At 35.9% G+C, this 26,498-nt stretch overlaps 1 protein-coding gene across 1 annotated transcript in view; it reads left to right on the top strand.

Annotated features, from left to right (window-relative positions):
• Nucleotides 1–26,498, top strand: part of CSMD1 (CUB and Sushi multiple domains 1) — a 2,598,423-nt gene that overhangs the window by 2,160,481 nt on the left and 411,444 nt on the right. Inside the window, exons 28-30 of the mRNA XM_072634370.1 lie at nucleotides 1,065–1,203; nucleotides 4,411–4,598; nucleotides 9,162–9,356. Coding sequence (XP_072490471.1) covers nucleotides 1,065–1,203; nucleotides 4,411–4,598; nucleotides 9,162–9,356 — 522 coding nt within the window. The remainder of the gene's footprint in view (nucleotides 1–1,064; nucleotides 1,204–4,410; nucleotides 4,599–9,161; nucleotides 9,357–26,498) is intronic.

Here is a 26,498-nt window from a genome sequence, read left to right as displayed (position 1 = left end):
CTTTGGGGAATTGATTTTTAAATAACTTTTCTTGTTCTCTAAAATGAGAATGGATTTCTTAAAATGTAAGTGTTATGTAAGTATAAGACCTTGTAACATAGTTATCTGGTTTCTGTGAAAGGACAAACAGGATTCACATCCCAATTTTTGGTCATACTGTTTGTCTGACTCTGAATCAAAACTTCTAGGCACACTCCAAGTTGCAGAGAAGATACAAACCAAAATTGGTACAGGAAATTTCTTCACTTTTTAAATTACCAGTCTAGTTTCTATACCTATAACTACAAATGATGGTGATAACTTTTATTATACTGTTATATATTTTTTGTTATATATAGATAAATATTGTGTGTGTATATATATACATGTTTATATATATACATATATATGTTGCTTAAGTGACAATTTATAAAATTTATTATTAAATTGAAGGCAGATGTAAAGGATAATATATAGACTTTAGAGTCAAAGAGCCTATTTTCAAATCTGACTTCTCACATTGTGTTTCCTTGGGCAAGATAAGGCACTTAACCTCCATAAGTCTCTTATCTGTAAAATAAGGGCATTGGACTACATGGCTTCTGAGGTCCCTTTTTCAACTCTTGTTCTATGATTCAATATACCGAATGAAGTATTAACTTGAACATAGCATACAAAACATGAACTTTGTAATGATACAAATGTGTCTGGAAATCAATTTTCTAACAAAATGGTCAAGATGAAATCAACATAGAAGAAGAGATAGATTTTTGGTTTGTGAATTGATAGGGATGCAATTCATAATTCAGGGTTACGTGGTTTTGGTTTTTTTAATGCTATGAAAATGAAAATATAAGGGGAAAATGAGGTTAGGGCAGAGTCATTGCACACAGTTGATTAACAGAAAGCTGAAAAAAAATTGTATAGACTTCTTGAGGATCAAAGGGTTAAATGATTACTGAGGGGGTGGGTATGAGAGTATTCCTAGGGAATATTGATTTTCCTATAACAAGTTTATAGTGTATAGTTTAACATAATTGATCAGCTTCTTTTTCTCCTCCCAACCCTTTCCTTTTTTGTGACAGCTGCATGTGGAGGAAATCTGACAGGTCCAGCAGGTGTCATTTTATCACCTAACTACCCACAACCATATCCTCCTGGGAAAGAATGTGACTGGAGAATAAAAGTAAACCCAGACTTTGTCATTGCCCTGATTTTCAAAAGGTACCATTTCTAGAAGAATACCTTTATTTAGCAGGATTTTAAATGTCACACCAAAAAAAATTGCACCATTTTTTACTTCATCTCTACTTCTATTTTCCGCTTGAGCATCAAAGTACATATCTATTACCTTCTATACATGTATTGAGAATGGTAGAAAGGAAAATAGATCATTTTATTTTACTGTTCTTTTCAACATGTACTAAAATATGTACCAGAAACAGAAAAAAAAAAAACATGTATGACATACCAAACCTAGCTTTGGAGCGCTGAAACTAACATGATTGGTTCCATCATAGAAAACTTACTTCATAGAATACTGAGGAAAAGTAATTGAAAAATGCTTTAGATACCTTTTGTACATTGTCTCATTAATATAATATCTAGATTTGGTGATAGTTAATATATCTTAGTAATATTACTTGTCTAAAATTCCCAAATTTAGTATTGATACTATCATGAAGATAGCACTGATATTTTTGGAAATATAGGGAAAAGAACCTTCCAACAATTTGATTACTGATAAAGGCTTAATTTCAGACTATTAAAAGTCTTAATTTTAAAAAATAGATTCTGCTAATCTATTTGAAAAAAGTTCATAAGTCATTAATATTTTTCCTAAAATTGCTTTTGTAGTGTCCTGCTGAAAATTACTTTTTAAAAATCAAAGATTTATTTTCCATCTTTAAATTTTTGCTTTCAGATTTTTATGCAGTTAAATGACTGTTGTGCTTCTGTCTAGACTGAGTCCAGTAGAGTCCCACAACATGTTTCCCACAACTACACTTTAATTACCAATACACTGAATCTATTTGCTTCCAAAATATTTGTTTAATGATTAAACAAATCAGGTTCCTGTGTGGCCACCTCCTCTCAAAATACAATTTTAATGAAGGTTGTCAATGTTGCTTTTGTATTTATGCCTTTGATTCTATGCTTATTAATGACAAGCTAGCATGCTTTGAGTTTACTAACAATGTAATCACACAGTATGAGCTATTACATCATCCTAGCAGACAGTTTTTATGGATGCTAGGTAAATATACATTCTATAACAGTGGAACTACCGATCAATCCTCTATACAAAGACAGTCCTTACTTTTCGCCTGGCCGGTTGGCCAACCCTTATACTGGTAATCAAAATTTCAGCCTTTCTTTTATGACTCAAGGACACTCCTTTCAAAAAAAAATGTTGCTAGTAGAGAAAGGGGCTCACTAACACAAATGTCTGAAGAGCTGGTTTCCCATTAGTTTCAGTTTCAAGAGTCATTTAGTGAAGTTATCCAAAGTCAATCGTCTTTTAGGGTGTATAGGAATTGCATTACTACAGATCAGCTTACCATTTTATTTTATATTCTCCTAAACCAGAATATAATGACTCAATATGTTACTGTGGATCTTCTCTATATTGTTATCTAATATAGAAATATGATGCCATCACAATATGTTGACATCACCTTAACTGTCATGTAGATTTTCGAAATTCCTGTAGAATCTAGGGCATAAATGTATCTGAAGATCAATAAATGACCAGTAGCAATAAAGTGATGTTCACCCCTCTTTCAGCATCCTAAGTATAAGAAATAACCAGAGCTTTGAAAATAGCTTTTTAGATCATCAATTCCACAAAAATTCTCCTTAGTTGGACCAATTTGAATTGGTCAATTGACTCCCTTTTATTAATTAGCCAAGAAAGACTGAGAAATTACGTCTAATAAATTCACTCAGAGTTCTTACACCAATACAAGTTTGAATGAATCCTCCAAATATGTTAGCCTTGCAGTAACCACACAGCAGAGCATAGATTTGGTTTAGCACTATTACAAGGGTTCTACTTTTTGTTTTGTTTTATAATTATAATCAATCATAACTTGTCACAGCCCTGATCATATGAGGTGTAAGCCATGGTGAATTGTCACAGATGGCTCTGACTGAATCTACAAATATATTGGAGTCATTGGTGAGTTGAGTAAGAAATAAAAGATTCTGGATGCTGAAAGGAAATGTTAATTTCCTTGTTAATGTTAAGGCACACATGCACATACACACACATGATATATATGTATATATACATACACACACACATATATATGTGTGTCGATCTCTATGGAAAGAGATCTATACATATATGTGTATGTATGTATGTATCTATCTGTCTATATTCCAAGTCCTGTGTTCCATGTGATCTTATTTTTATACTTTGCAGTTCATATCACCAAGCTTACTTACATTATAAGGATAGTCTCTATGAAGACTATGGATTATAATTACCTTTGAAAAACTCTGTCAAAATAATATAACATGATTAGCTAAACAGACATACTTTGAACACAACAGTAAAAAATAGAAGAAAAGCAGATGATTTTCTCTGGGGACCCTGAGCAATTAGACCATATATCTGTGGTTAATTGATTTGCTCGCTAGTGGGATCAAGAAGTTCTGGAGCCCTTTCTGCTACACCCCCTATCATTTCCACCACTGGTTAACATTTACAGTAAATATACCATAATTGCTGTTTCAGTGCAACTCTTTTTGAGTGTAGTTGTCAAGAATAATTGCAAAGAATACATTAACTGTTAAGCTTGTATTAAACAAACTGCTCCGTACATTCAGCTTTCTCACAATCAGTCCCTCCTTCTTTGGTATAAATTTTGGCAAATCATTTAGAACACTGTGATTCATTTCTGTAAGATGAAGTATGTTCTACTGAGGTGAAAAAAAAAATCTCAGCAACTATCAGAAATATTTGCCCACTCAGTTAAGATGTATAGCGTATATTCCTAAAAAGTAATGAAATGTAAATTTGTTATGGACAACCATAAAGAAGATGGATTATTCTGAAATATAAGTGACTGACATAAAATGAAGCAGAAATCATATTATTGAGCTCAATTCCACTATGTAGGAAAAGCATTTAAAATAAGCTCACCAGAGGTCAAAGAACTGATAGTCACATTTATTAGCTTATAGGTCACGGTGCTACCTGAACTTCCCCCAGATAAAATTATGGGGCAATGAAATTGCTTATTATTATTTTTAATTAATCTTTGTTAACTATCTGAAATGTGGGAGTTAATTGTTGTGCATGTGTGCCCATGCACATGTGAAACAGGTGTGTGTGTGTGTGTGTGTGTGTGTGTGTGTGTGTGTGTGTGGAGAGAGAGAGAGATCAATACACAAAATAATTAAAATTTTTATATATTTTTTTAGTTTCAACATGGAACCAAGTTATGATTTTCTTCATATCTATGAAGGTGAAGATTCCAATAGTCCTTTAATTGGGAGTTTTCAAGGTTCTCAGGCACCAGAAAGAATAGAGAGCAGTGGAAATAGTCTGTTTTTGGCTTTTCGAAGTGATGCTTCAGTTGGCCTATCTGGATTTGCCATTGAATTTAAAGGTATTCATCTTAACTTCATCGTAACTTCACATATATTCATTCATAATGTGGAAAGAAACCTGAATAGAATTAATTTATTTGAAAGCCTTTTTGTAAGTGATCTTACCTTTAGTTTCAAAAACCCTGTCATATATTTCTTTATTGGATGTTGATGTAAATTAGTGCTATCCCTTGAGAAGAATTGTTGTTGTATTTGTCCTTTGTTTTTGAAGACCATGCCATCAGAGAAATGATGACATGACTTGCACTTGACTTTGTTTTGAGTGAGGGAGGTTTGTACAACGTCACCAGCTTCACTTTCTCTTCCTGAGCCATCTGCATCCAGTGACTAGATATTCATCAGGATAAATGGAAATGGCCCAGGATGCAGTGGGAGACCTTGGTCCCTTTAAGCCAAGTTCTATTCTGGTGCTCATTTAGGGGTGAGGTAAGGCCCATTCAGTGAATAGTCCTGCTTAAGAAATAGTGAGGAGATGGTCCCTTTAATAAGCCAAAACAAAAATAACCAAATCAATCTGAGAGGGAAACAGCAACAGTTACTATTGATAATCCCTCTTAAACCAGGAAGGTCCAGAACACAGCCCTTAAGTGGAGGTTGGGCAGAGACCTATTGTCCATTCTATGTGCTTCAGAGTGCAGTAGGTTTAAGGTTTTGGGAAAAGAAGGGAAGGGAAGGGAAGGGAAGGGAAGGGAAGGGAAGGGAAGGGAAGGGAAGGGAAGGGAAGGGAAGGGAAGGGAAGGGAAGGGAAGGGGAAGGGGAGGGAAGGGAAGGGCTTTGGTTGCATAAGATACAAGTTGCTCTAAGTGCTAGGCAAAATGTTTAAACTTTTCTTCCTTTGTCTCTTTGCATGAGTGGAATTTCTACATAATCTGAGAACACACCAAGCAAAACTTTGGGGAAGGAGCCTATTAAAACAGTAAAATTTGTATTGCCAAACTTATTTTCAGGGAACTATTTGAATTACTGAAAAATAAAATGGCAAGAACTCAATCTACTATAGAATTTTGATTCTTTGTAATTTCTTTCACCTGAGATCAAAGTTGTCATCCAAGTAAGGTATGACCAAAAAAGTAGATTGTGTAGAAAAAGATAAATGAGAAATAATTGAAGAATGCTGCATTCAAATCCTTAATGATGTCAAAATAATGTTTAATGAGCCCTTTTAGTAATAATAGTGTAAGACATGAACAAGAGTCACAAAGAATGACCAGCCATGGATAGATTATCATCTGCATTGTTAGAGGGAATGCTTATCTCATTGAGATCACATATCTACTGAAGTAATGGAATAACCATCTCAAAATTCAGTTCTGTATCCTATTTTTCTATTATGTTAAGTGATACCTTTGGAGATGGGACAGTAGTGTAGACCCCGCAAAAGGTATTCCAACCATTAATATTTTGAAAGTTAATTCTTTATTGCTACAAAGAAAACATAAAACTATAGGAAATGTGGGTGTAGGAACTTTGGTTCTCTCCACAAAAGGTCAGGCTTATGATGTAATCAGTGAAGCAATTGATACTACATTTCCTCAGGAGACAAAAGAAAATTAAAGGAAAAGCAAAACAAAATGATCATGATGTGCAACTAAACATATCTTGACAAATACAAACCAGTCAGATACCATAGCAGCATAACTTACAAAGTATTCTAAATGTAGCAGATCTAAGCCATAACGTTAGAAAGTAACCAACCTAGAAAGAAAAACAATGACCGTGTCTATCCAAAAAGTATACCAGGGGTTTATCACCACATGTATGGACATGACAATTGTATATAAAAAACAAAGTATTAAAGATGGAGGACTAGTGTAGAAAGAAGCCTGCTAGCTGAAATACATGTTATTAAATGAAATACTAAATATAAAAATAGGATTTTAGTCAAACAACAAATGAAGAAACTTTAGTTTTGAAACAGAAATTGGAAATATATTAGACTATGATCTAGGACAGAAAATATAAGGCTGATTGTAGTGAAAACTATATTTACTTTAAAAAAAACAAAAAAAAGGTTTTTTAGTATTTCTATGACTATATCTAAAGAAAATGACCTTATTTAATGTGAAAGTACCTCAAGCATGCAAGGCCCATGCTAGTAACACTTTGGGTGATGTTTTCTCTGCGTATTATTGGAACTATATTAAGTAGATAAAGAATTTAAAAGCATTGTTATGACTTTCATTGAGCAAGCACTATTATAACTTTAAGCTAAATATTAGGATGAACATGGCCAGCTGTCTACTTCACATAGGTAATTTGAAGTCCTATGCCAATTTTAAAACATATTTTCACCTGCTGTTCATATTACCAAGCATTTTAAGGTTGCAATGTAAATTGAGTTTACATGAATGAGGATATAAATAAAAATGATGAAATGCTAAGTTACTGATGGGCTCCTTCTTTATAAATGACATATTTTGGAAAATCTAGTACAAGGAGAAATTTGCTGTCAGGAGTAATTAACCATGGATCAATCCAAAGACTGAGAAAGCATTTACTTCATGGGTGGAAACAAAAATTCAGAAATTAGGTCAGCAAAAGCAACTATCACATAAGATCATTGTTTTGCCCTGCAACGTTCAATGTTTTCTTGCTCTTTCACAATTTAGTTAATATAAATCTGAAAGCACATCCCAAACAACTGGTAGCAATGTTCTAATATGTGCAGCATCATGAAAGGAGAATGGATGTACAGTCAAACTCAGCCTGACAAGTGTTTTAACTGAAGCATAACATAAGGAGCAAAGTTGTATGTTGCACAGGGCTACATAGGGGTGGAAGGAAAATGATAGAATGAATCATGAATTTTATAAAATCATGAATTTTCAGCAGTTATCCAGTGTTATTCATATCTGAACAAAACTTCCCTTTACAGCATATTTCACAAATGTTCATCCAGATGTTGTTTGAAGACCCTTCTTCATCCCACCCCATTGTGATGGAGAATTCACTGCATCCCAAGGCAGTAATATTCACTTTTGTAAAGTTCTAAAAATTAATAATATCTCCATAAAAATCAAGCCTCAATCTGTTTAGGCAACTTATATTATCTACCTTATACTCTACCTTGTTCTATACAAACAGAACAATCCTATATACCTTCAAACACTTCAAGATAACTACCATGTTTCTTCCAACCAATACAAACCCTGAGATTTCTATAAACCTTCTCAGTGCCTTCAACCCATCCTCAGAAGACATTTACTCAAAACTTTTCATTATTTTAGTTGTCCTTAGATACTCTCCAGTTTTTAAATGGGTTGAGATCTGATGGAAGAAAGCAGTACAAACAAGCAGTGGGTGATAGATGAAGTCAGTGGTGTGAAACACAAGAATGAGAGCATGATCTTTCCATTTCAAATGAAACTGAAAGTTAAATTTTGTTTGCCCACTCTGTCTGGGAAGCTAGAGTCAGGCAGGTAGGTAAGCAGGCAAGAAGCATTTGCTAAATTTGCCAGGTACTATGCTGATGTGTTGGTGATAAAAATATAGGCAAAAAGAAAGTCCTTCAAAGACCTTATATTCTAATTGGAAAACAATACATAAAAGGGAGCTGAAAATAAGAAAGTGTGAGTAGAAGGTTCCCACAAAGCATCGTGGTTATGAAGTCAGGAGAGTCAGGCACACAGCCATGAGGGAAATAAAGAAAGGCCATACTGAGTCCTAACTTAAACTGGAAAGACTCCTCCACACCCAATGAGAAGGAACTCACCAATGAGATAAGGGGACCAGCATAGTGGAAGTATGTTTCAGGGTGAGAAAGCCCCAGAGTTTGAGGGCAGAAGCCTTGTGGGACCTAATCAAAGTACCAGGATAAATTAAAATTGTCAGTACACTCGATGAAAATTTGCAAAAAAGTTAATTATTCAGTGGCCATTGAATGTTCTTTGTAGGCATACATTGGAATCATATCCTAAATTTTCCATTCTAGCTCTTCTGGGCATTATTAAGTATGCACTAGAATTACAGAAGTCACAACTTTTTGGCCATCTCTTCCTGGAGGAAAAGGAATATAATTCTCCCAGTTCCTTCCTATTGCAGGTTTCTTTTTGTACTTCTATACCTTTCACTCTAACTTCATTTGAGCAAGCTGAAAAAAATGGAGCCAACTACTCTTCAAATGGCAGCACTGATGTGATCCTAATTGTGTGTTTTTTTTTAGTATAATTATAAGTCCATAGAAAAATATATCTCCCTTCTTGGTAGAGAAGTGGTGAAGAATGAGTTAAGAATGAAGTCACTATTTTATGACGAGATCAATGTATCTGTTTTGTTTAACTGTACGTGTTGGTTGCAGGCAGGGTTCTGGTGGCAGGAGATACTATTGGGAAATGATGTTAATGAAAAAAATTAATAAAGTATCTTGAAAATTTATTTCTGAAGAAATAACATAAAATTAGATAATAGATTTTTAAAATAATGTTCTAATACTTTATCAGGTGATCTAATTGTCAATAACCTTCTGATGTAAAGGCAAAAACAAAACAATTTAAAAGAAACAAAAGATTTTCCACTCCCCCATGTTTTGCGGAAGTGATATATTGTATTCCTTTCTTTTATAGAAAAGCCTCGGGAAGCCTGTTTTGACCCTGGAAATATAATGAATGGGACAAGAATTGGAACAGACTTTAAACTCGGCTCAACTGTGACTTATCAGTGTGATTCTGGTTATAAGATTGTTGATCCTTCATCCATAACTTGTGTGATTGGTGTAGATGGAAAACCTGCCTGGAATAGAGTCTTGCCATCTTGCAATGGTATGCATTTATCATGTATTTCCTTGGAAATATCTTCAGTAATGCATCTAGAAATAATCGGGAAACACATTTTTCAGATTAAAAGTTAAAACATATGTATATATGTGTATAAAATATATACACATGTGTATGTATACATATATGTGTGCATATTATATATGTATGTTTGTATATATATTTATATATACTTAATGTCACTTTGACAATAATGAAACAAGTATTTATTACTACATCTTATATATGTCAGGCACCAGGTAGGCTCTGGGAATTCAAAGACACAAATAACATAGTTCCTGTCATTAAGCAATTTACATTCTTATTTAAGGAGACAGTAAGAAACCCCAGATGGGGTCATACAGAGTTGGACACAACTGAAAAAGACTGAAAAAAATAAGCAATTCTGCCTCATTTCAATCCAGTTTATGCACAATGCAGACTTTACTTTGGGATGTCATTGGCCCTCTTTGAAAACGAAGGATAAACAACAACTACACAGAATTTAGTCAAAGTAAAAGAAAGCCAGTTTCAGAAAGGAGATCTGTTTCGAGGCAGGAGATAAGGGGAAGGGGGTATTATGTAGGAGACAGTACATGAACTGAGCTTTGAAAGAATTCAGTTCCTGAAGGAGGTAGAAGTGAGACAGAAGTTCCCCTCTTTGGGGGCAGGGCAGTGATGTGGTCAAAAATGTGCCTTAGAAATGCTGACTTGGGAGCAGCATGGAGGATTAGAGACTGAAGAGGGAGTAATGATGAAAAATCCTGTTGGATAGATCAATGTCATTTAAAAAAAATGTAGGATGTGTTTTTAGAATTTAAGAAGGGGAGCATATCAAAAGCTTCTCATTATGAAATACTTGGAAATGAATTAAAAGCAAATTTAAAGATCACAAGAAATTTGAAATGTTCAGTATTTTAACTTGTTTTAATAAGACGTGCAATAACTTAATCCTCCTTAAGCTAAAAAAAAAAGCACACACATATTATTGTATCACTTGGCAAGCTGAGATGAAGTAAAGCGATTTTACTTTTACATTTACACACACACAAATACACATATGTTTATGTAGCTGCTGTGGTTATTCAATAGTCTCAGTCTTGTTCAACTCTCTGTGGCCATATTTGTTTATTTGTTTTGGCAAAAGTATTGGAGTGGTTTGCCATTTAAAATTATTTCAGTTTAGAGCAATGAGTTAATAGAACAATATATCTGATAGTAAGGTGGACTCAAAGATCAACTCAAGCAAAAAATAGTTCTCATTACCCAGCTTGGTAGTTTTCAGATGCTAAATGCATGGAATAACTTTCATTTAAAGTATGATAAAAGGAAATGCTGTTTTATATACATATATATATGCTTATGTATAGTAAAGTATATATGTATACTTTACATATATACTATATATATGCATATACACAAAGTATATGTATATATATAGTGAAGTATATATATGTATGTGTGTGTATATATATATATATATATAGTAAATTTTTTAAAGTACCTCAGCAAGAAGACAGCCCAAGTATTCACAAGGAAACTTGGCTGTACGTTTGTATATTTCATATCTGGAATCCAATTGAGTCTAACAAATTGGATTACACTGGAGAATTGGAGCGGGCTGATGGCAGCATTGTGAAAGATAATTTTTGGTCTACATAAATATATCTCCATGGTTAAGCTGATGTTTGAAGGAAAATTTTCACAGATATAATAACGCATCATATATATATGTGTATACAGTATAAGCAAGCATCATGCAAACACAAATATTATGTACATGTCTTATAAATACACCTAAGCTTATTAACTTCTTCCTTTTAAGTGAGCTAATTTCAGTGGAAACACTTGGGCTAGAACTATGCCTCCTTTGACTTCATCATTACAGTTTATTTGCCTCCACAATTAAATATATATTTAAATATACACACACACACACACACACACACATATATACATGCATATGTGTATGTATGTGTATATGTATATATACATACATTTATATATGTGCATGCTTCTATATATACAATATACACATATCCATATATGTGTGTATGTGTCTATATCTATTCTGTAGAAGTATCTGGTTTTAGTTGCTAAATGACAGTGACACTGTGGCCTTAGTCTGCAGAACTTGAGAACTAAATGAAATGACTAAATTATGGAATTTAAAGGACCCATACTGTAGTTGTTATATCAGGCTCTTGATTACATAGTGAAATTTGCCTGTGATTATTTGTATGAGACCTGAAAAAATGTGGAAAATGAACTACTTAAATGGTGATTGAATGAATCACTTACTAATTTGTCTGTTTTATATGGTTGCATTTCAGTGTTTCAAGATCTTTCTAGGAAGATATTTTAAATAATGTAAACTAACACTGATTGATTGATTGATTGATTGAAGCAAGAGAGCAACTGTATTCTCCAGTTGTTTCTGTTTGTCTTGGTTAGTAGACTAGATGAAAAATTATTATCCCAACTTTAAAATATCTAATATGATACTATTGAGTCAGTCAGCAAGCATTTATTAAATGCTTACTATGTGCCAGGTACTGCTCTATGCCCTGGCAATATATACACAAGTAAATGAAAGCTGATCCCTGCCCTTGAGGAGCTTACCTTCTAAAAGAGGGAAGGCAACAAAAAAAGGGGGCTAAAAAGGGAGGGAAGTGGAGGGAAGGTCTCTAATCTAGGTGCATGATGGGGGAATATTGTTGTGTTTGTTCTTCGTTCTCAAAGAGGACCATGACATCGAGACGATGACACGACTTGCGGTTGACTTTGATTTGAGTGAAGGAAGGCTGTGTGCAAGGTCACCAGCCTCACTTTCTTCTCCTGAGTCATCTGGCCTGATACTCATCAGGACAACTGGAGATGGCCCAGGGTGCAATGTGAGACCCTGGCCCTTTCAGGCTAAGGTCTTATCACATTCTCACTTTGAATGAGATACACCCATTCATTGAATAGACTTTTTTAAAGTAGTTACTCAAGGGATGGCCCCTTTAATAAAAATAAAATTAAAAAACAATCAAACTGGGAAGGGAAGACCCTCAGGGTTCTTGGGTAAAAGAGAAACAATTACTATTTAGTAATTACATTCACACTGTGCTAGGTGGGTGGAGACTTGTTGTCCAGTCTCCAAGCTCTAGAGTATATTGGGTTTAAGGCTTGATTTTTGAGCAAGAAATGTAGCCAGTGAACCCCAAGGAAAAAGACAGCTTTGGGGCATGGAGTGTACCTTCCTTTGGGTAGAACACCAGAGGATAGGAGAGGAGAAGGAGAAGGAGGAGAAGGAAGAGGAAGAGGAGGAGGTTGTTATGTTTGTCCTTTATTCTTGAAGAGGACCATGACATCAAGATGATTAGATAACTTGCAGTTGTCTTTGATTTGAGTGAGGGAAGGCTGTGCAAGGTCACCAACCTCACTTTCTTCTCCTGAGCCACCTGAGTCCATTTATCAGGATGACCCAGAGGAATACAGACTGATTCCCTTGAAAGAGAAATGAAGTCTGTATAAGGGCCCTCCTTAAATGGAGTTTCTGAAAGGAGCCATCCAATTAGAGGGAGGGGCCACAGGAGCTGAGGGTATTTCCACAGTATGAATTATAGGGCTGAATTGATCTTCTAAGATGAAGTTTTCTGGAATTAATAAAAAAGTTAATGAATTAAGGAAATTGCAGTGTTCAAAATAAATCAACTTGTAAAGTATTTACAGTTTTTTTCTTCTCTTCTACTCCTGTTCCCTATTGTCTTTCCTCACCTCTGTGTCCTCCTCACCTTTTCCTCTTTCCATTCCATTTCTTTCTTAACTGTATGCCAAATATTTCATTATAATCCTGTGAAGGAAGGGATTAACTGGAATATATAAACATAATAAAAACAAATCAAATGATTGTTTGCAATTATGAGCTTTCACCACCCCCACCACCATCTCCCCCACCCCCATGAAAAGGAATAACTTCAGCTGACAAGCAGTGCAAGTCTAAGCAACTATGAAAGGGAATGCTTTGCAATCAGTGTTCCATGACAGTGGTGAAAATATATGGAATATGTTCTTAGTAGCATGACTGGCATACCAACAAGAGGCACCAAGCTGCAGTGTGACATGCTTCAGCATCAGTAGTGAGAGGCTGCCTCAGTGTTGTGCTGAATTTTCACAGCAGCTGCTGTAAATCCTAAGCACATCCAATTGTGTGAGCTCTAAGATTAGTCCAGCTACATGATTTCTCTATTATTGGTCCAATGATTGGGCCAAAATTCCATGACTATTTTTGTGTACAGCCAACGTCTGCAGGAACAAATAAGCCTCCTTTGAATACTGACAAGACTAAGCTGTGGATGAGAATTTCAAGGGAATTGCTGGCCCCAAAGAAGGTACCTAGAAGAGACATTCCAGCTCTAGCTCTCTGGGATGAGCCTCATAGGCAAGGCAGTGAAGAGATTCATAAGCTTGGTTTCAGTGTTTATTATTGTTGCCTTGGCCAGAATCGTGTTAGAAATTAAAGAAATCTTACACATCAATTCACTCAAATCTTTCACTTCAGATATAAAGCAAGTGAGGGTTAGGGAAAGGAGATAATTTGTCCAGGGTCACATAGGTTGTAAGTGCTGGATCTGGGATTATAACTCAAGGCTTTTGTCTCCAAATTCAGTAATTTTTCCATTACATGGCATTGCCTTGAAAATTCCCACATTTTAAAGATTAAAATACTAAGACTAGAAAGAGTCAGAGGATCGTTAAGGAATTTAAGAGCTAAAGGACTCTCAAAGAATATCTAGTCCAAGGGTTCTTAATGGGGGCTTCACAAGGGTTCAAGAGATTTCAAGGGTTCTGTGACACTATATGGGGAAAAAAGGATATATATCTTTATGTCAATATAATTGTTTTTCTTTGGAATCCTGTGTATTTTATTAATTTTAAAAACATGATTCTATGAATGATTCCATAGTTATTGCCAGACTACCATGAAGCACAAAAAGGTTAACAATCCCTGATACTAATCCAACCCACACTTAAACAGGAGCCTCCTCTATAAAGTCCTTAGGAAGTGGCCATCCAGTTTCTGACCAGTAGATTGATTTTACCAGTCATAAGAGCATATTAGTGACAACTGGGACTGGATCTCAGGGGTCTAGTGATCTACAAATATAAGCAGAAGGAAGGACAGTAATTTTGCTAAAGGAACTTATATACTAATGGAGGAAGACAATACATAAAAGAAAATTAAAAGGGGAGAGGGTTGGAGTACCCTGACTTTGGCCTGAAATGGAAAGAAGACAAGGAGGGACTATTCTCCTTAAATAAAGGTACTGAGAAGTGATGGGATAATGATATTTCCAGTTTGAGAAGTCCCAGGACAGAATAAATTTCCTGGGGGAAGAGGTTCCTTTGGCATGGTAGAAAAAAATCCAGAGTCGACAGTACAGTCTGGAGAAGAATGAATGAAAATTGTGCCCTAACATATGTGATCATAATTGTAATGATATAAATTATAATTATAAAGCCCAATATATAAGTTGTTTTATTTCCTGTGACAGATAACAGAAGTAGATTTTCCACTCAGTTTATCTCTGTATGTCAAATCTCTCTGTCACTATCTCTCATCTTTCCTCATACTCCCACCACTATCTCCCAACATGGATAAATGCTCATCCAACTTATGTTTTAAATACTCCAGTGATGGGCTTCTTGCTGCATTACAAAATAGCCTATTACATTTTGGGATAGGACTATTGGTTATAATATTCATTATTACAATTAATTACTCAAACAATTACTAGAAAAGGTCTTCAGATATGAGTTGGAGTACGACTTTGATGTCTCTTCCCACTCTGAAATACTGTAATTTCATTAACTATTTTTTTATAAAAGTAAGAGATACTCTGGAGCAAGACCAGCACATATAAATGGACAGAATACATTGTTATATGTTTGAGAAGCTATTTTCTAATATGAATCTATATTTTATTCAGCTGATTTTACATTGGAAATTTATCTCAAATAAATAGATGCACAACTAAGTTACTACCATCTGCTTCAAATATTGCTGCTTTTCTACATTCCTTTAGGAAATGATCCATTTAACATGTAAATTAGTAAATAGTGAGACCATATGTATGTCTTTTCTTGTGCTATCATATTACTATATTATAATTCAGTTTTGGATATGCTGATAGCAGTTTGTTCCTATTCAAATATATTTCTTAAATCAAGTAGTCATGTGTAAGAAAATGAGTATGCAAAATGTAGAAATTATGTACTATTTTATTGTTAAAGTCTTCATTTGATCATTAGTATCTGAAATAAGATCTGATATCTTAGCATGTCTTTTTAAAATGCAGCTAAGAATTTGAAGCCTCAACATGTTTTATCAAGGAGATGAAAAATAAAATGGCAGGAAAGTTTTATTTCATTTCAACTTTGATTTTTACATTGTTCTCTATTTTTGAAAAATCCTACTCTTTCATCTTATCCTTGGTAAAAAAAGAAATCTTTGTAGTCTCACTTGATAAAATATATCCGCAGGTGTCCTTGATCAAAAAAAGGATTCTGGTCTCTGATGAGCTGACATCAAAAAGTTATCAGAGATAATGATTTCTTACCTATTTTTCATGGCTCTTTTAGTTTATAACTCTATGGAGTTTTAGAAAACAAGAGAGACAATGCAGCCCTGTGTTTGTCAAGTTTATGTGATTCAGCATCTAGAAAACATATGGGACAAGAGCTACATCTCCATAGTTAAAGATCTATCAGCATTCACTGGTCTTCTCCAGCTTTTTGCAAGCTTTTAACTGTGTTATTGAAAGTTTCTCCACTTAAAGGTGACACTGAACTTTTATTATGAGTAAGAGCAAAGACTCAGTGGAATAGTTTCAGAGTGTTAGAGGAACAGATTGCATGCAACTGCAAAGGGATATCTTCATTTGATAAAACTAAACTAAGTTTAGATAGTTTTCATTTTTAAATACTAATGGAACTCCAGATAGTTATTTTCCTAAGGCTCTTACATAATACATTGACTTTCAAGGTAACATAGTTAGTCCATAGAATTTGGAATTTCATCACGGACTCTAAATTGAATGAAAGAATTCATCCATATGCCACAGTGCATTGCAAGACAAGTCTTGCTCATTGATCAGCATCTTGCTAGATCAATTACCTTTTCGAAAAAATTAAAATCTTATCCATTTTTCTTGTTTTACTGTATGTATATATATATATATATATATATATACATATATATGCATGTATGCATATAAATGCCTTTTCTTTTTTTTTCTCTTGGAGAGCTCTTCTTTATATCATAGGGGGAAAAATGAAAATGCCTCAGGAAAACTAACCAAAACTTTAATCCAGTCCTATATTTTTATCTAAGTCAGTCAATGAAGATTTATTAAGGGCTTACTATGTGTCAGGTACTGATCTAAATGCTGGGGATGTGAATATGAAAAAATGCTCTCTAGGAGTTTATAATCTAGTAGGGGAAAACAAAACACAAAAGGAAGTTGAAAGGGAACTAGGGAAGAAAGGTACAAGAGACATGATGGAGAAGCCCAAAGGACTACAGTAGTGTAGGAAATAAAGAGAGGGCTGGTCTGGATATTGTCTTCAAATGGAGATTTTGGGAGGAACTTTCAGCTCCACCCTTCAATCAAAGGGGCCCTAAGAATAGAGAGTGCACAAGACGTGTGAATATATGCATTGTATTCCACACCTAGAGTTTTCCTTTTCCTGAAAAGAGAGACAGATAGAGACAAACAGGAGAGAGAAATGTATTTGACTTTTAAAGCATTAAATTATTTAATAATCTATGCCTATTTCTCTTCCACCATTTTAAAAATAGCTAGAAATTATTTTACTGAGAAACAATATGCTGTGGAGGAAAGAACACCAAGTTAGAAGTCAGGTTTTAAACTCAGCATCACCACTAACTAGCTATATAAGACTGAATTAATTATTTAAGGTGTTTCATTTCTCTCAGATGTAAAGGGAAGAGGGATAGACTAAATGTTCTCAAACACCCTTTCCAGTTCTCCAGTTGCATGTAAAATAGAAGGGAATATGCTTAACAATTAAAGATATCTTCAAGTCTAAGTGAGGGAGAGTTTGTTTTTTGTTGTTGTTGTTTGTTTTTAAGATCAAGATTAAGTGCAAGTGTTGGGGTACTAAAGAAATTATTAAACGAGAGAAAAGACACATCAGTTACAGGAGAAATTGAAAGCTCAGACCCTGCCCTTGATAAATTTGCTATTTGGGGCTCTGGTAATTCTTTGTTTAAGTTAAGTAGAAATAAGCCTAAGTACCAAGTGGAAATGATATAACTAAATATCATTAAATAAATTGTCCCTAAAGTCGGTGCAGTTTAAATCTAATGGAACTATTATTTTCTTTAATAGCTTATTGTTAAGCTATTATTATGAGTGTATATTTATTATTTATATTACTAAATAAATTAGTAATAGACCTATTAAGCTATTATTAACTATAAGTTATTAAAACTCAAAACTACACTAAGACTGTTCGTATAACTTTTATGGAGGGAGACATTGTGGTAAGGAATCACATAACAATGGGTTATGAAATGATTAAAGGGACTGTGTTATGTGGGAGACTTTAAAAAGATATTATTATTGACCAGTTTTTTCAAGAGCAAAGAGCTTGGTTGGAAAAGAGCATGAAGTGATGACAGGCAGAGAGGAAGGCCATCAAATATGTTTCTGGAAGTTATATACTCTCATGTACTCAAGATCCCATTAGCTTTTTTGACTGCTACATCACACTGCTGATTCATTGTGAGCTTGCACTCCATGAAAATCCCCAGATTTGTCTCAGATAAACAGTTATCTACCCATGCTGCCATGTGAAGTTGACTTTTTTTTATCCAGGTATAAAACTTTATACTTACCTCTACTGAATTGTATCTATCAATGTAAGTCCAATACTCTCCAGCCTGTCTTGACAGATCTTTTTGCATCTTGACTACTTATATGACAGCTTTCTGTAATCTGTAAATCTGATGATTGTACTTTATCCTAGCCATTTATAAAATGTGAAAGAGCACACTTTTTGTAGTACTATACTGAAGAATTCTTTATACATTCACAATGAACTAACTACTGGCAACTACTCTTCTAGCTGAGCCATTCAACCAATTCTGAATCCATCCATTGTATAATCTTCTAGTCCGTATCTCTCTATCTTCTTCACAAGAATGGCATGAGACATTTTATCAAGAGCTTTGCTAAAATCTAGGTAAAGGATTACAGCAATATTCCTCTTATTTTCAGTTTAGTGAAATTCCTCTCACAAGTGAAATTCCTCTCACAAGAAATATTCCTCTGTCATGACCCATTGCTGAAGAAGGTATGTTTACTCCTTGTAGCTTCTGTTTTCCTCTTTATATTGTCACTAGCCATCTCTTTTTTGATCCAACGCAGAACATTTCAAGGAAGTGAAGTGGTCACTGCTCCATGGTTTGCAAACTCTTCCCTTCCCATTTTTTTTAAAATTTAATTTATTTGTTTTCAGTTTTTTACAATCACTTCCATAAGTTTTATATTTTCTCCCTCTCCCCTGCCCCCGGAATAGCATGCAGTCTTATATGGGTTCTACACAGGCATTCTTATTAAACACATTTTCACATTAGTGATATTGCATAAAAGAATCAAAATGAATGGGAGAAACTGTGAGAAAAAACAAACCAAAACAAAACACAACACAAAAGAAAATATTCTATTTCATTCTGCATTCCATTTCCATAGTTCTGTCTCTGGATATGGATGGCATTTTGCCTCAAGTCCTTTGGGAATATTTTAGGTCCTAGCATTGCTGTGAAGTATTAGGTCTACCAGAAACAGTCCTCACACACTGTGGCTGATACTATACACAGTGTTCTCCTGGTTCTGCTCATTTCACTTGGCATCACTTCAGATAAGTCCTTCCAGGCCTCTCTGAAGTCCTGCTGTTCATCATTTCTTTTAGCGCAATACTATTCCATTACGTTCATATGCCACAACTTATTCAGCTATCCCTCAATTGATGGGCATTCCCTTGATTTCCAGTTCTTGGCCACCACAAAGAGAGCTGCTATAGATATTTTTGTCCATGTAGAACCTTTTCCTGTTTTATGATCTCTTTGGGATACAGTCCTAGAAGCAATATTGCTGGGTAAAAGGGTATGCATATTTTTGTAGCCCTTTGGGTACAGTTCCAAATTGCTCTCCAGAATGACTGGATCAATTCACAGCTCCATCAACAATGAATTAGTGTTCCAACTCTCCCACATCTTCTCCAACATTTAGCATCTTCCTGTTTTGTCATGTTAGCCAGTCTGATAAGTGTTATGTGGTACCTCAGAGTTGTTTAGCTTTGCATCTCTCTAATCAATAGTGATTTGGAACATTTTTTCATATGACTATAGATAGCTTTAATTTCTTCCTCTGAAAACTGCCTGTTCATATCCTTTGACCATTTATCAATTGGGGAATGACTTGTATTCTTGTACGTTTGACTCAGTTCTCTATGTATTTTAGAAATGAGGCCTTTATCACTGACACAAGTTGCAAAAATTCTTTCCCAGTTTTCTGCTTCCCTCCTAATGTTGGTTGCATTGGGTTTGTTTGCACAAAAATTTTTCAGTTTAATGTAAGTAAAATTATCCATTTTGTACTTCATGAGGTTCTCTACCTCAATTGGTCATAAATTTCTCCATTCTCCACAATTCTGACAAATATGCTAGTCCTTGCTCTCCTAATTTGTTTATACCATCAGTCTTTATGCCTAGACCATGTATCCATTTGGCATTGGTCTATGCCCAGTTTCCAACATACTGTTATCCAGTTTTCCCAGCAGTTTTTGTCAAAGAGTGAGTTCTTATCCCAGAAGCTGAGGTCCCTGGGTTTATCAAAAAATAGACTGCTAAATTCATTGACTATTGTGTCTTGAGTACCTAACCTACTCTACTTGTCTACCCCTCGATTGCTTAGCCAGTAACAAGTGATTTTGATGATTGCAGCTTTAGAATATAATTTGGGATCTGCTATGGTTAGGCCACCTTCCCTAGCATTTCTTTTCATTAATTCCCTTGATGTTCTGAACCTTTTGTTCTTCCAGATGAATTTTGATATTATTTTTTTGTAGCTCTAGAAAATAATTTTCTGGTAGTTTGATATGACACTGAAGAAGTAAATTAATTTAGGTAGAATTGTCATTTTTATTATATCAGCTTGGCCTACCCACGAGCAACTGATGTTTTTCCACTTACTTAGATCTCACTTTATTTGTGTGAAAAGTGTTTTGTAATTGTGTATAGAGTCCCTGGGTTTATTTGGGCAGGTAGATACCCAGATATTTTATAGTGTCTACCATAGTGTTTGCTGCTGGACTTTGTTAGTAATATATAGAAATGCAGATGATTTATGTGGGTTTATTTTGCCAAAGTTGCTTATTATTTCTAGTAGTTTTTTACTTTATTCTCTGGGATTCTCCACATATATCATCATATCTTCTGCAAGGAGTGATAACTTAGTTTCTTCTTTACCTATTCTAATTCCTTCAATTTATTTTTCTTCTCTTATTGCTAAAGTGAACGTTTCTAGTACCATGTTGAAAAACAGAGGTGATAATGAACATCCTTATTTCACCCCTGATATTATTGGAAATGCATCTAGCTTATCCCCATTGCATATAATGGTTGCTGATTTTTAGGTAGATACTGCTTATTACTTTAAGGAAGGCTCCATTTATTCCTATGCTCTCCAATGTTTTTTAATAGGAATGGGTATTGTATTTTGTTGACAGTTTTTCTGCATCTATTGAGATAATCATATGTTTTCTGTTAGTTTTGTTATTGATGTGATCAATAATGCTGATAGTTTTCTTAATATTGAACTAGCCCTACATTCCTGGTATAAATCCTATCTGATCATAGTGTGTTATTCTTGTAATAAATTGTTGTTTTCTTTTTGCTAATATCTTATTTAAAATTTTTGCATCTATATTCATTACAGAAATTGGTCTATAAATTTCTTTCTCTGTTTTGGCTCTTCTTGGTTTAGGTATCAGAACCATATTCTATCATAAAAAGAATTTGGTAGAACACCTTCTTTGCCAATTTATCTAATTAGTCTATGTAGTATTAGAATTAACTGTTTTTCAAATGTTTGATAGAATTCACTTGTAAATCCATCTGACTAGTGATTTTTTCCTAGGGAGTTCATTGATGGCTTGTTTAATTTTTTTTTCTGAGATGGGGCTGTTTAAGTATTTAACTTCCTCTTCTATTAATCTGGGCAATTTGTATCTTTTAAAATATTCATCCTTTTCACTTAGATTATCAAAATTATGGGCATACAGTTGGGCAAAGTAATTTCTAATTATTGTTTCAATTTCCTCATTGTTGGAGGTGGGTTCACTGCTTTCATTTTTGATGCTGATTATTTGATTTTCTTCTTTCTTTTTTTTTAAATCAAATTGACCAAAGGTTTATAAATTTCGTTGTTGGTTTTTTTTTTTCACAAAACCAACTCTTAGGGTTTTATTAATTCAATGGTTTTCTTAATTTCTATTTTATTAATCTCTCCTTTCCAATTTGGTATTTACTTGGGGATTTTCAATTTGTTCTTTTTCTAGCTTTTTCAGCTGCATGCCCAATTCATTGATCTCCACTTTCTCAATTTTATTCATGTAGGCATTTAATATAAAATTTCCCCTAAAAACTGATTTTACAGCATCTCATAAATTTGGGTAGATTGTCTCATTATTGTCATTCTCTTGAATGAAATTATTGATTATTTCTATGATTTGTTGTTTAACCCACTCATTCTTTTGAATTAGATTATTTAGTTCCTATTTAATCTTTGGTCTGTCTTTCCATGATCTTTTATTATATATAATTTTTACTACATTATGATCTGAGAAGGATGCATTGACTATCTCCGCCTTTCTGCACTATTGTGCAGATTCTGAAGTTTTTATGCCCTAGCACATGGTCAGTTTTTGTATATGTGCCATGTAATAATGACAAAAAAGGTATATTTCTTCTTTTCTCCATTCAGTTTTCTCCAGAGATCTAACTTTATCTAATCTACCTTACCCAGAGTTCTCTTCACCTCCTTAATTTCTTTTTCATTTATTTTGAGGTTAGCTTTATCAAGTTCAGAGAAGGAGAGGTTGAGGTCCCCCACAAGTATAGTTTTATTTTCTATTTCTTCCTGTAACTCCCTTAACTTCTCCTCTAAGAATCTGGATGCTATACCACTTACTGCATAAAAGTTTACTAATTATATTGCTTCATTGTCTGTGGTGCATTTTAACCGGATATAGTTTCCTGCCAGGCCTAGAGGCCTGAGGGCTACCCGAGTCTTCCCTTACCTCTATCGGAGGTCTTCGGTTGGCCAAACCAGATGCTCATATGAGAGAAAGGACTTTCCAGAGTCGAACAAGGGTTGAGCTTTATTTCAGGGTCTAGTTACAAGTGCAGGGGAATTCTTCCTTAGGAGGGAGCGAAGAATCTCCCAAGGAGGCAAAGATCTTACAATAAGAGATTGGAAGTAGAAGTATAAGTGGGGAGAGAGGGGGAGGGGAGAGAGGAGAGAGGAAAAGCGGAGCCTTCTGTCCTGTCCGCTCCGCGCCCCTCCCGCCAAGCGAACTTTCAGGCTTTCCTGATCCTACTTAAACTCTTCAGCAGCATAGTTTGCATCTGAATACCGTGCTGTTAGATAACAATAGTGTGCCCAGATCTGGGACAATCTCGAGGGCGGGGAGAGCTCTCTCCCATCACGTTTCTCACGGGAAGAGGCGGAAATACACGAGATAGCTCGGTTCACCTTGATTCCCAGTCGTTTCCTGGGGGGGCCTTGAGAGAACTCTAAGATTTAGAAGTTCCCACCTTTACCTACCCGAGACTGTCCACATGGAATTGAGCTTCCATCCCCAGCATCTCCCCCTTTTTGTTTTGCGCTGCGCGCACATGGCTCTAGAGCAAACAGTGGCTGGAGGCTGAGTGGATTAGGAAGGCCTTTAGCATATGAGTACCCTGCAACAAGACTTCATTTACACAGAAATCTGCAGCTAGCACAACTGACAAAGAGAGGCATCAAATAAAACAAAGATGAAGCTAAATGGCTGAGTTACAACAAGAGAAAGGGCAATCACTAATTCCAAAGCATATTCTAAGAGAAGCAGCTAGTGCTGGCGCCTTACACATCACCACCCCCTCAGTCATGCAAATGGATCTCAACGGCCAAGCCTGAATGGCCAAGCCTGTGGTATTCAGGCGAAAAGTTGGTCATCTCCTGAAAAGTTGGTCACCCCTTCCCCCCCCCAATGTCCTGGGTTTGTGATATCAAAGTCCTCCTTCAGCCACTGGAAAGAGATGCCTAGATGGAGTGGTCAGCAATGTTGGGATGAGTGCTGCTTCCTCTCTGGGCAGCAGGGTTAAAGCTATCATCAGCAGACTCAGGTGATGCATGATCCTTCTCCGGGGTCTCCGGGCTCTCCGGAGCCTCCGCCTCCTGCGTCTCCGCTGTCTCCGACATCGGTTTCCACCGACGGATCCTTCTAATGGGAATCCACGCATTCCCTTTTCCTGTGGAGACACAAACATACCCTGGACCCCATATTAGTATCTTATACGGAACTTTCCATTTCCCTGAGGCCATATCCTTTACCATGGCCCATGTGTCCTTATTTCCAGCCTGGGTATTACTTTCCTTGCGGGGTTGTCTTGGAATAGTCACAAAATGTCTCATAGCTGGAGTAGTATGTGAGTTTTTTGAGACATGCAAAAAATTGTGTGTATACACAGCTGTATCAAGCTCTGATTGTGTTAGGCGACCTCTTAATCTCCCCCTTTTTTGTTTAGCGAGAATCGCCTTTAAGGTGAGATTGGCCCTTTCCACTATGGCCTGGCCTTGTGGATTGTAGGGGATTCCTGTAACATGTCGAATCCCTAGATCGCGGAGGAAGTGTGTAAGGGTTTGAGAAGTATAGGCAGGACCGTTATCTGTCTTTATTTCTAAGGGTAAACCTGAAACAGAAAAACAGTGCCAAAGATGTTGAATTACTTTAGCACTTGATTCACCTGGCTGTAAAGTCACCATAAGGAATCCGGACCATGTGTCAACTGTCACATGTATGCACTGGCCCTTAAGATGGGTGACATCCATTTGCCAAATTTCATTGGGTGCCAAGCCACGAGGATTGACACCCTGGTCTAGAGATGGGTGGAATGGGATACATTGGAGACAGCTCTTAACAATTTTTCTGGCCTGTTCCTGAGTTATCCCATACAATTTGCAGAGGGCTTCTGTGGCTAGGTGGAACCTATCATGAGCCTTTTGGGCCCTTTCCTGTGGTTCCACAGTGTGCCCTACAAGGTATAGTGAATTGTCTGCTATTTGATTTACTTCAAAAATTGGTCCTGTGCCATTAGTATGTGAGCGCACATGTAAAACATAAAAAGGGTGTGTTCTCTTATTAATGGTGGTCAATAGCCGCTCACACTGTGAAAAAATATTGGACCGATAATCTACAATAGAGTCCTCAGTCCGTGAAATTAATAAAGATGCATACTGACTATCAGTAATAATGTTAATGGGTATGTCCTTATATATTTTGAGAGCTTGGATTATAGCTTCCAACTCGTTCTGTTGAGTAGAGGTGTAGGGTGTGTTAACTATATATATCTCTTGGGAAGCCGAATTATAAATAGATGCCTTGTGATGTTTTGTGGCATCTGTAAAAATGTTAGGCCCTTCTACTGGGTTTGGTGAGTACCTTTTCATTGGTGCTGGGGCCCACTGTAATAACTCTTTGAATAGGAAAGTCGAATTTGGTTTCACCTGGGCCCACTGGAGTATAGTGGCCCAAGAAACGTGATTCTGAGCTAACTCTTCTACATCCTTAGTGGTGAGTGTAGCATAAAGAATTGGCTGTCTTTGGTACATGTGGGTAGCCCTTTTTACTGCCTCTAGTGCTAACCGTCCTAGAAATTCCCACTTGTTTAGTAAACTGCTTCCTGTTTTACTTAAATATACCCATTCTAGGGGCTTCTCTTTTTGGTGTATGACAGCATAGGGAGGTGTGGTGGAGATAATAGATACCTCCACATCTCTTCCTGGATCCCACCGGAATGTGGTGGACTCTAAAAATTGTTTTTTTATTGCCTCTATGGCCTTGGCTGCTTCAGGAGTCAATGTTCGTGGGGAATTTAAAGCAGAGTCTCCTGTCAATAGTGAATATAAAGGTTGCATGAGAGGTAGAGGTATAGGCACCTTTGATCTTATCCATTGGATAGCTCCTACTAGTTTCTGAGCATCATTGAGTGTTTGGATCTTTATATCCCATTTTGGGGGTTCCGGCTGAATGATGGTGCCCTGTATCTGATATCCCAAATATTTGTAACTGGGTCCTCTCTGTATCTTTTCAGGAGCAATAACTAATCCTAGTCCTAGAAGGTTCCTTTCTACTGCTTGGAAACACTTCTCCAGATCCTTGAGCTGAGGTGCAGCTATAAGGATGTCATCCATATAATGGATGATTTTGCATTGGTATTGCTGTCTGGGGCTTTCTAATGCCTGATTAGCATACCACTGGCAGATGGTGGGGCTGCAACTCATACCTTGGGGCAATACTTTCCACTGATACCTCTTTGCATGTCCTTCGTTATTGGGGTGAGGTATTGTAAAAGCAAACCGAGGACAATCTACTTTGTTTAAAGGAATGGAAAAAAAACAATCCTGAATGTCAATGATTATAAGTGACCAACCATCCGGGATGGCATTAGGAGAAGGGAGACCTGGTTGCAGGGCTCCCATAGGCATGAGAGACTGATTTACCTTCCTTAGATCTGTAAGGAACCTGAATTTCCCGGATTTTTTCTTTATAACAAACACAGGAGCATTCCAGGGTGACTGTGATGGCTCTATATTTCCTTTTTCTAATTGCTCCTTAACCAATAGTTGTAGTGCCTGGAGTTTTTCTGGAGTCAGGGGCCATTGCTCCACCCAAATCGGGGTGTCTGACTTCCAATTCAAGGGTGGGGACTCCAGTGCAACAGCAATGGCCCTTACTAAAAATTTGATAGCTTCATCCCCAGGCGGCTCATGATGTCTCTGCCCCAGATGTTAAAACTAAGTCCTGGAA

Source organism: Notamacropus eugenii, chromosome 1 (genome assembly GCF_028372415.1).
Source record: "Notamacropus eugenii isolate mMacEug1 chromosome 1, mMacEug1.pri_v2, whole genome shotgun sequence".
Classification (NCBI taxonomy): domain Eukaryota; kingdom Metazoa; phylum Chordata; class Mammalia; order Diprotodontia; family Macropodidae; genus Notamacropus; species Notamacropus eugenii.
This window is presented reverse-complemented; position numbering and strand designations above follow the sequence as displayed.